The sequence below is a fragment of the Salvia splendens genome, chromosome 7 (assembly GCF_004379255.2).
Source record: "Salvia splendens isolate huo1 chromosome 7, SspV2, whole genome shotgun sequence".
NCBI classification, from domain to species: Eukaryota; Viridiplantae; Streptophyta; class Magnoliopsida; order Lamiales; family Lamiaceae; genus Salvia; species Salvia splendens.
The window spans coordinates 479577-490919 of record NC_056038.1 but is presented as its reverse complement, the minus strand read 5'-3'; the positions used below and the strand labels follow the sequence as shown (position 1 = coordinate 490919).

Genomic DNA, 11343 nt, shown 5'->3' with positions numbered 1-11343 from the left:
GTTAAAAGTTGATTGTTGTGATTTCTTGGGATTTTACGTTTTGGGAATTTCAGTCACTTTAGCCAAATATTTCATCACCTTACCAAAGAGCCTACATTATAACCTAAATAAAAGACCTTTCGGACTCTTGATTTATTGTCACACGAGGTAGAGGAGAGGTCAGACATTGAGCAAGCTTATGGTAAACCATGCATTTTTGCTTGATTTGAGTGACTACTTGATACGTTATACACTTTTTAGTGAGGTGAATATACACACATATATACATCCCGAGTGAAGTACGAATCCAAGGTGATATACGAGTTAGTAGCAAAAGTGCATTCGACAGCTTAACTTGATGGAATTTGTATTGTGATAAGCTCCTTTATTCCATATTCTTTGAGACGATGATGATGTCTAAAACCCCTTTAAATCCAAGTCTTCTTTTAATTCTTTTTCTTCATTGCTCGAGGACTAGCAATTATGTAAGTTTGGGGGAGTTGACATACTTGGATTTTACATGATTTTAGAGGGTGGTTTTGTATGAATGTGATCATATTTCGTCTATTATTAGGCGTGTTTATATCTACTTCTCTATTATGTTGGTATGTTGACCTTTTTGTTAAGAATGTGTAGAAAAAGGTGTAAAATAGGTGGATATGCAGCAGCCTTGGTTTGAGACAATTCTTCTAGAGATTTTGAAGTCCAATCAACACCCACTGCATATCATTCTCTTCGTCTTCGAAAGAGCTTCGCGTGGGTATCTCAAACGCCCTAATCGGAGTTCGGATGAGAGAGATATGGCCGATCTACGAAAGCCGCGCACAGGTAACCCGGCCGGGTTAATTTACAGTGCAAAAATACAACCCGGCCGGGTTGAGCCAGAATCCAGCAACTGTCCTAAAATGGTGACCCGGCCGGGTTGAATTTCCAGTTCAAAAATACAACCCGGCCGGGTCGGATTGTCTGACGCGTCTGAAAGCTGAAAACGCGATTTTTGAAGGGAAATAAGAGGAGAAGAAGCCTAGGGTTCATTCTACATTCTACCTACCGCCTACCACACGCACTCACACCCTCAAGAACACCTTTGAGAGAAAGATTTGAAGATTGGAGACTCTATATCGGAAGATTGAAGCTTCATTCCATAGATTGATCTCACAGGAGTACTTAGTATCTATATTTCATGTATTTGTTGAATTTCTTTGTGTTGAATATGATTTTCTTCATAAACATGAGTAGCTAAACATCTCTTGTAGAATTCTTGGTGATGATGCACTAATTTCATAGTTTTTATCCGATTGATTTTGTTCTTGCCTTGCTCTTGTAGTTATTTGATTATTCTTGGGTTTATTCCTTTCAATTGCTTGATCACCACTTGATTGTGTAGGATTAATTAGATTAATCGGGAGATGAAATAGTTAATCCGGAAAGAAGAATAATTCACACCTTAATACAATAGAACTCGGGAGAGTTGAGGTTTTGAGTGAGGTCATTAACCTAATCAAACTTTTGGGAGTTAGAGGTTTTAGGATTAGAAGGGGACTTCAATTCTAGCATCTAATCTACAGGTTTCTCACCTTGGGAGGGGGTTTAATCTATAATCGTGGTTGACTTAGTAACTCTAGAGACACCAAAAGGTAGGGCGAGTCAATTGGATAAGAGCTTGGAATTGTGCATCGGATCCTTGAGTTCTATAATTTCTCCATATTATCTTTCATTATCACACTGTGTTTTCTTGTTCTTAATTGTTACTTGCTTATTATATGTTTTTATTAGTTGTTAGAACAAACCAAACTGCACTTGATTGTCTAGATAGTAGTTGATCTTTGTTCGTGGTAGTTAAGTTGATACAAAATTGTCTCTGTGGGATACGATACTCTTGCTTACTGATTGCTACACTAGCCCCGTACACTTGCGGGTATAACTTGTGTTAAAATAAGTTGAGTCAAACGCGTCTCGCTGCCGTCTCGTCTCGGAGGGACGAAATACGTAACACCCGCGCGACGCGTTGCGGGAGCTCTAAAGCCTATAATCTAGCTAGATCATGAAAATTAAAATGCGAATTATGCTACTTGGGGTAATTAGTAAGTATATACTCCTTCCATTCCATAGTAGTGTGGGGTATTTCTTTTCGGCACGGAGATTAAGAAATTAGAGAGATGAAGAGAGAATAAAGTAAGAGAAAGTAAAGTAAGTGAGAAGAAATGTGTTAACTTTTACTAAAAAGGGAAATGACTCCACTACTATGGAATGTACCAAAATGGCAAAATGACTCCACTACTATGGAACGGAGGGAATACTATTTAAGAAAATGGATTATGAGAATCTTTGTGACAGCTGGCGGCGGTGTCGGCATTCCCCATAGAGAGAGAGTGTGAGAGTGAGAGTGAGAGTGATGTGTGAGAAGCAGCTTTGTGATGGATGTTGATGTGGCCTCATCTTATTTATATATAGCCCTTCCTGCTGTCTGTACGGACACGTCTTTTCTCTTCTGTTTCTGTCCTAAACGCTGTATCCCTAGACAATATCATCACTCAAACGACGCCGTTTTTGTCCTCTCATACTCTTTGCCGAAATTAGAGGCTGCGACCTGGCCCTTCTTATTTTCTCATTTCATTTAATTACATACTCCAATAAACTTTCTAGGTTTATAATTTCGGAATTTTCATCACTAAATCTATCACTTAATTTTTACTACTACTACTACTACATTTGTAAATAAATTTCATATTCACTAATTATTATCACAAAATTTTCGTTAGATTTCCTAAAACATGTACTTACTTAAAACGATGCATTTGTTTATAAACGGAGGGTGTACTATACTTGCGTCTATCTACTATCCACAACAAAAGTCCTATTTTGTCATTTTCGTTCGTCTCATAATAAAAGTCATATTTAGCTTTTATCATAAATAGTATGTAGGTTTACATTCCACCAACTTATTGCACTCACAATTTATTACTATAAAATTAATATATAAGTTGGACTCATATTCCACTAATTTATTCAATCCACGTTTCTTTATATTTCTTAAAACTCGTGCTCAAGTTAAATAGGACTTCTATGCTAAGAGTTTTTTTTATATTATATTAAGATGTTCCATTCTTAATATTTTCTGTTAAGGATAAAATGCATATTTCATACTCCATTGCTCAGAATTAATCGGGAATTTAATAGAAAATAAACGAAAATCCTCCAAAAAGAAAACCTTTTTGTAGTGTAAAGACAAAAGTACACATAATTGCCTAAAAGTACTCCAATCATTTGTCTTTTTTTGCAATATATTAATCAAGAAAAGCAAAAAAATAAAAGCTGAAAAATGGGACGCACTCGTTGATTGTTAATATTGCAACATTGACAATAAAAGCATACATATAGAGAGAGGGCCATAATATTTATACATGCATACAGATTTTGACATTAAGAGAAGAAAGTTTAAATGAATTTTAAATATCAAATTAACTCAGCCTTAATTTGTTGAATATTGAATATTGACTATTGAGGCTCACAATTTGATGTGTCGAGCGTAAATAAGATTTGTATATATAAATAAGTTAAATTATAGTAGTACATCATTTTTTTTAATAGAAAATCAAATATCCTCAAAAGTATAGTATAATTACAAAATTCATGAATTTTGTCGAGCTAAATTTATATTCAAAATAACCAAAAATATATGTTGAATAAACTAAAATAGTACTAGTATAAGCTATTTTTATGGCATTGTTGATAACTAGTGATAAATAATAAATCAAATATCCTACAGTACATTTCATAATAGTACATGATCTGGATGTGCAATGATGGATGATTGATTTGGCATCAACAAACATAATAGTGAAGTGCAAAATTCTTGAGTTATTATAGTTATTTATAGATAAAGTAATTTGTGGTAAATTTTATTCTTGCAAAGTGCTGAATATTTCAATACATGTTATATGTTCGGTTTACTAATCATAAATAAAAAATAGTTGTAGTTATTAAATTTTAATTGGGATTACTAAATGCTGTTGACAATTAGTAAATCCTAATTGTCCTTAAAGTAGAGATAAATGTGTTTCATTTTTTAGCAATTGGTCATCTTGGTTAGGACAAACCAAAAATGAAAGTGAGTCATCTTTAGTGGGATGGAGGGAGCACTATTTTATATTTATTTTTTTATTTTTTATGTTTGCAAATATGTAAATCCTAATTGGCCATAATTGGGATAAAAAAAATTCCCCTATATAAAATTATGAATTCGCCATTAGAATTTATCAATTTCTAGAGTTCTTATAAATCACAATTGCTTATTAATTCCAAACAAATTATACTCCAACATCATTTTTAATTTTGCATATTAAGAGACAGATTTATATTGACAAAATTATGTTTTCAAAACAAATTATACTGCCAAAATCATTTTTACAAATGTGCATATTGATGATAAGACATGATTATATATATTGCCAAAAAAATTTATTAAATTATTTTATCAATAATATTTACGAAATCGAGGTCGACACACTTGGTTGGTATATAGTGAATTATTGCAGAATTACAATTGGAGATTACATATGTACTACTATGTATTCGTAAAATTTTAAAATCGTGATATTGTTACATAAATAATTCGACATACAATGATGTACTCCATGATATTTAGCCTTTCAAAAAATTAATGGAATTCCTGAAGTTTCCCAAGTTTGTAAGCCATCATTGTCAATAGAGAGACAATGTAGTGACATGATTAGTTTTTGCATTGAATAAAACTGCAGCATTGTTCCCAAAACTCTATGATTGGGATTGAAACTAGCCTATTGGAATGGGTGTCACTATACAATGATATTTGAACTAATATCTGAGTTTTATGTTATGTTATATGCACTAATGATTTAATACTAATATTTAGTAGTATGAGATTATATAAGCACTTATGATTACTGAGATGTTGAGTTTTTGTAGTGATCATTGTTAGTTGTAACTTTCAAAATCATTGAACCCGAAAATATTGTGTACACTACCAACTGAGAATAAAATTTATTTTATTTACAGGTTGTTACTTAGATTGTGTACAAAAATCATCTTCCCATATTTTTAAAAATATGTGACCTTTTCATACTAGTCCTATTATTTGGGTATTAAATCCTATTTGACTAATATATCAATGATTCAACAATTATTAAACATTCATTGGGCCTAATAACAATTCAAGGCCCATAATAGTACAGTAGATCGAATTAATGGACCTATAAAGTGAGCTAAGTAAGCCCAAAATCAGTGACTTGACTTCTTATATGGAGTAGTAGAAATTATGGGAAGTCAAGAAAATAAAGCTTAAATCTAACATGGGACAATATATGGAGTACATACGATAAAGACAGAAATAATCAAACAAATGTCAAGATAAAGACAGCAATAAATAAATAATTCAGGATAAAAGAATGAAGCAATGAGATGGTTAAAGATTGAATACATGTGTAATACACTACAATAACATATAAATATTGATAATTAGTAATTACAATAAATTGAAAATCCATATAATCAAACAACACATTCAGTCGATACACAAACCTATGATCAAAGTTGGAAAAGTTCCCACGCAGGTGTGTAACACAAACTAATAACGAGGTCACGCATTGAGGAAGGGCTCTTACTCTTCAAGGATGGCGCGGCCGAGATTGGAGGCAAGGGCCAGTCGGACGGACCTGAAGGCATCTGGTGGCAAGTCAGCATCAACGTAGCCTGGCAGAAGTCGCGCAAGCGACAGCTCTTGCAATTTATTCAACAAAAGGTTGGTTTGAGAAACATTGAACAAGGGACGATCCTTCCAGTTCAGCAATTCCAACTGCACGGGATTAAGGTGTTGAAGAATCATGTAACAAATATTGAATTTCTAGTCAAAGCTCATCTTTGGTTCAGCTAGGGGAAGAGTTCCTTACTGAGTCGTTTAGCAGATGAAGCCAGAATTGTTGAGGTGTAGAAGGGTTTCTCATTAGCTGTACAAATGGATTCAGGGATCATTAATTAGATTGTAGTACGTTGGAGATAACTGTGCATTTTAGCAATAGACGGGTGGAACGAGCCAAGCGTGCAGGTAAACATTCCTGTGGAACTTCAATAAATGTGACTAGTGAAGATATATAACAGTGATACATCAACTTACAGATATGAGGGCTTCTGAAGCTTTTCTAGCATCGTCAGTTGTGATTCCATCCTCAACTTGCTGGAGGGATCGCCGGAAATCCCGGTACCTGAGGATCGTCAACCGAAGGATCAGAGATTCAGAAATCAGTAAAGAGCACGGAGAACTCTGCAACTATCGAAAATCGAAAGCATGAAAATTGCAAACTTTTTCAAAAACTCAAGACCGCCAGCAGTTTTGGACTCAGTTCCCAGCAAATCAATCATTCCTTCCCATTGCTGCACGAAAGAAGGGAGACAATACACTAAGAAAGTTGGTATGTTTATAAACGATGTTTTATCTTTTGATCCTGGTAAACCTAGTCAAGTAGTCACAGTACGAACTAATCATTGTTAAATTTCGTGAGGTAAAATACAATTTCTGTGTAACATTACCTTGAAACTTTCATCAGAAACTGATTTTCCAACAAAATCAAATAAATGCTTCGCAATTCGGTTTAAACGAACTTCATCCTGAGCTTGCTGCAGCCAGTACACAGCGGAACCTTTCTCTCCATGCTTCCAGTAATGAACTCCAGCTATCTGTTTTCATAGACGACATATTGGTACAAGTAAACTTCACAGGCATGTATTCAAAATGAAAAGCACATTAAAAATAGTTTCATCAGTAAGGGATGAGATCCTTGTGGTACATGCAGCACAATCCCAGGAGATAGGTAATCATTGCTTGAAACATACCTTCATCATATGGTGACTAACATAATCTATTCCATTGAGACGGCAGATCTCTATGCTCTGCATAAAGAGAAAAGGTACACTGTCTAAGAACTCCAGGTATTGATGCTGAAGGTTAATGTGAATTCAGGGATTTTGACAGAAACATGCAATAGAATGTTGCAGTCCTTAAGCACCTCCGATAACACTTGTACTGGCTGCTTGTACAGTAAATTCTCCAATAAACCCAAACCTTGCTTCATGCAAGAAGTCAAATATATAGGAGCGATCTAAAGGACCAGAATAAAAATATATCAGAAATAGGGAGTAGTGGAAGAATTTTACAAGTAAAAAACTGAACCTATATCAAATATGTGTGGTCCTCAATGTCAAAAGGCTAGGAGGCATCAAGAGCAATGCCAAAAAACAACTGCTGGTTCACTACTTACATTCCATGTCAAGACATGAGATGATAAAACTTGAGCATAAATCAGTCGATGAAGCTCTTCTATGCAGATTCCTCCAATCTTAGACTGCTCCTCATGCAAAAGAATTTCTGCTTGAGCACTTCCAGCTGTCAGCAGCTCTGCAGCATGGGTTATCATCCTGTTCAAAGATAAAGATAAACCACCACGTGATTTCATTGATTCACTCACCAAATATCAGGGAATGGCATAAGTTACATACACCCACAATGGAAAAAACACTACTGCTTTGCCAATTGTGAACAGTTATCAAAGAGCACCAACAATTATTTGCACAATTTTACAACTGTATCACATAAAAATAGCTGAACTACAGCTTTGTGCACAAACCAAGAAAGGAAGAAGAGAACAGCATCTCTTACCAGGGGCCAAATGATCTTGAGCATTCGGCGAGAACAACCTGAAACATCAATGATCACTCAAAGGCTGGCTGAATGAGGCAAAAAAATATAGGCAATTCTAGGACCAAAAATTAAGACATACCTCTGTATTTTCTTCAAGAATCCCAATTAAGAGTCCCATCAACTTATGTCGATTGGTAATTGGTTTTAAATGCATGCATTTCTGGGCTAGGGTATACATACTTTCTAAACCCTGCAACAGAACAATTATTTATAATACGGATGTTAAATGGATTAATGGAGATCAAAATTACTCTTCAACATCATTTTCCACAATCTGGATAAGCAACTACACCGAGCAAATATGAAACATCAAGCTCATCGAACTTACCACTGTGAAAGGCCTAATGTACAAAAGGTGAGAAATGTAAAGCTCTATCCAGTGATATGTTGCGTTGGAGACAACATTAGCATTTCCCAGCATTATCTGAATCATGTTTTTAAGTCCAACTCTGGTCTGTTTATGATCACACTGAAGCCAGTAAGGATGGCAGTCCAGTTTAGTGATTTGAGTTCTCCACTTCTCCCATGCCTGACAAATGAGATGTATAAAGAATAGAAAAATTTGATGTTCAGGTACTAATTCTCAAGTATATATGTTACTTTCATAAACTCAGGTTTGGTGTTGTAGCATTCTCCTAATTTTTCGTCTGATATATGAGGACGCAATCGTGGCATCTGTGATATAAGAACAGCAACTGCTTCAACGAGTCCACTTTCAATCTGTTTCAGCAACGCGCAAAAGATCCAGATGTTATTCGTATATAAGGTTGGTGAATAAATCAACACATCTGAGCAAAACTTATTATTTTGAATAATTTCCAGATTAGTTTCTTATACAGAATAGAGATTTTAGTCAGACTTACCTCTCGAGTTCCAAGCTGGTCCAACTGGTAAGATCCATGCAACCGCAACATTTTTACCTGCAAATGTTTAGCATGAGAAGCAGCACGCACCTATAAAGTATTCAACTTTTACATGGAAGGGACTTGTTCGATTCATATAGACTCACAACAATGTCTAGCCAGCCAATGCCTAAAGCAGACGACATAATTTCCCAATACTCCGGATCATTCTCAACTTCCTGCAAGAGAAAGTAAATGAAAAGAGTCAAAAGACAAACACTGGACAAATCTAAAATGATCCCATACTGAAGTTAATAGATAGGAATATGTTGTATCTCTATGTGCATATTAACAAATCAAATTCTACCTAACATTCTTCTATGTTATAATAACGGCCAATAAATGATTTACATGTTTTATTCCAAAGCAATGTGAATTCAGATGTTAAACCTAAATTTTTGACACTAGATGGGGTGAGCAGATGCAGTTCAAGAAGAACAAAAAAAGTGAGTGATATATGGTTCTATGAATGTCAAAGATAATGACCTGTATGGTTACAAGTGCTTTCTGGAAAGCCACAAGTTTTGCATGGACAGTTGGCAGAGTTGCAGATAACAAACAATCAAAATCCTGCGAAAAAAGAGGCATTATTATTTGCCATGGACAAAAGATGAGAAGAAGACTGCAAGGTGAAAGAAGATAACAATAGGAAGTCCCATACAGCTAACCAATCAAGGAGGCGTTCAGGGATCCAGGTCTGAGATTGCTTATCAGCATAAAACATTTCCATCAGCTCCCAGGCAGCTTTCAATGAGGTTGGCTCCTCAACATCCTGATTTATATGCAACAGTCAGATAAAGGAATCCTAAAAATCTGATAAGCTGCAAAAAATGCTAACACCTTAGGAAATGAAGAGTTACCTCCAATAATGCCTTCGGGTTTTCAATGGTTGGTGTAATATATGACTTTGAAGTACCAAGGAGAGATTTAATTTCATTGCTGTACTCCATTACATGTACCCACCTGCATATTTGAGAGAAAGTTCATGGGCTTCCAAAGGTCCAAGAATTTGAAAATACCGGGGATTGCTGATAAATAAATGACAGCAAAAGGTGAAAGATACAGAGAAAACAAATTTTCAATTTCCATAAAACTTAAGTGAATGATACATGAAAAGATGATAACTGAATATTAGGGACAGTTGAACTGCCATTTAGGCTTTAGCTCATCCTCGTGAATAAGTAATACAGAGAAGCTCTGTACACAGGCGGAGCCAGGAATATAAATGAAAGGGGGCAAAATTATATGTGAAGGAAATTTAAAAATTTGAGAAGGGGCAAATATAAAGAAATTTAAGTGTTTTTGCAAAATTAGATAATTAAATAGTACTAGCATAGGTTAATATATTTGAGGAGGGGCATTTTCTTTGCCCCACCTTAACATATGCTGGCTTCACCCATGGCTCTGTATAAGCACCCCTACAAGCAATCTATTGGTTGAATTTGCCCATTCATGCCATGCATGATGCATAACTGATTATTCTAAAATCACGGAAACATATCCACAAAGGAGCCTTATCCTGGAAATCGACTCCTAAACCAGTAAGTAATGGGAGAGCAGTTCAGCTTCCATACAAAAAGTAGTATAGGTGTTATAACACATTCTTGTTAAGAAATTCCATGAATACTCTTAGATGGATTTTTAGTGAGTTCCTATCTAAGAGAGTCACCTACAGAATCTTTTTTGATATACGGCTACCACAAGTACTTTTCCCTGATCTTGAACAAGAATTAAGCCCTAAAATAAGACTACTAGACACTAATACCCAATTCACTAAGCATCTATGCTGCCTAACATCTAAACCAATGGTCTTCTAACCAAAACACATAGTTCACAAATTCGATTTTAACTAACAACACAAACAGAAACAATCAGCTATTTCAGTCTCACATATCTAACCCGAACAAATACCTATCTTCCCAACCTCAGCGGATTCAAAATCAGCTCAACTCATTAACAATAACAATCAAACAATTGACTGCACACCAATCAATTACCAGGTTTTGTCATACTGCAACTCGTCCATCTGATTCTTCCGGCTCTGGAGAAGCGCGAAGGGCGTGACCGAGCCGTGCGCGATTCTCTGCCGCTCAGCTTCGGAAATTTCTCCTCCTTCCGCATTGGTGAGATTCACTTCCACGACTTCCCCGTCGGATTCAGCTCCTCCAGGTTGCAGGAGTGAGACGCGGAGCGTGCTTCCACGACCCCAGGAGATCGAGACGCGCCCGAACGGCGGCGCTGTGCGGCTCGTCCGCAGAGGATAGACTCTCGGCGTCTGCGTCTCCAGAGAGTGTGGAACGATGGAGAGCGAGTTGAAATCGCCGGAATCTGAGGCCACTGCCGGCATCCCGCCGGAATATTCTGCTCAGGGTTTTGCAAGGGCTTAGAGAAGATAGAGTGAATGAGTTGAAATTTGGAGCAGTGTCACAGAAAATAGCCCTTTTTATTTTTTGTTATTTTCTGTGTAAATACACATTTAATTACTGTATTATTAAAACGCATTAATCTTAATCTAATTCACAAATTATGTTAATCAATCAATTCAATAATATAATTGTCCCAAAGAATAAATAATACTGGTATAACTCATAAATATTGTTACTTTATGTTGTTAACTTTTTTCAACATAATCACATTGCAGTATTTTAAATGCTTATTAATGCTTATTATTACACAATTTATTAAATATTACTAGTGGTTTATTCATAAACTTTTTGTATATAATAGTAT

The 11343-nt window shown here is 35.6% G+C and overlaps 1 protein-coding gene across 1 annotated transcript; it reads right to left on the bottom strand.

The window, feature by feature from the left end:
- Nucleotides 1–5406: 5406 nt before the first annotated feature.
- On the bottom strand, nucleotides 5407–11039 carry LOC121741859 (nuclear pore complex protein NUP85-like). Its single transcript, XM_042134787.1, has 18 exons — nucleotides 10611–11039; nucleotides 9474–9576; nucleotides 9275–9385; nucleotides 9100–9183; nucleotides 8721–8792; nucleotides 8575–8631; nucleotides 8312–8431; nucleotides 8040–8240; nucleotides 7791–7901; nucleotides 7670–7707; nucleotides 7272–7428; nucleotides 7020–7112; nucleotides 6847–6903; nucleotides 6544–6690; nucleotides 6317–6387; nucleotides 6131–6218; nucleotides 5907–5963; nucleotides 5407–5812 (listed from the first exon to the last, which is right to left on the bottom strand). Exons 1-18 carry the CDS (start codon nucleotides 10958–10960, stop codon nucleotides 5618–5620), a joined length of 2112 nt encoding a protein of 703 aa, XP_041990721.1. The 5' UTR covers nucleotides 10961–11039; the 3' UTR covers nucleotides 5407–5617.
- Nucleotides 11040–11343: the final 304 nt, after the last annotated feature.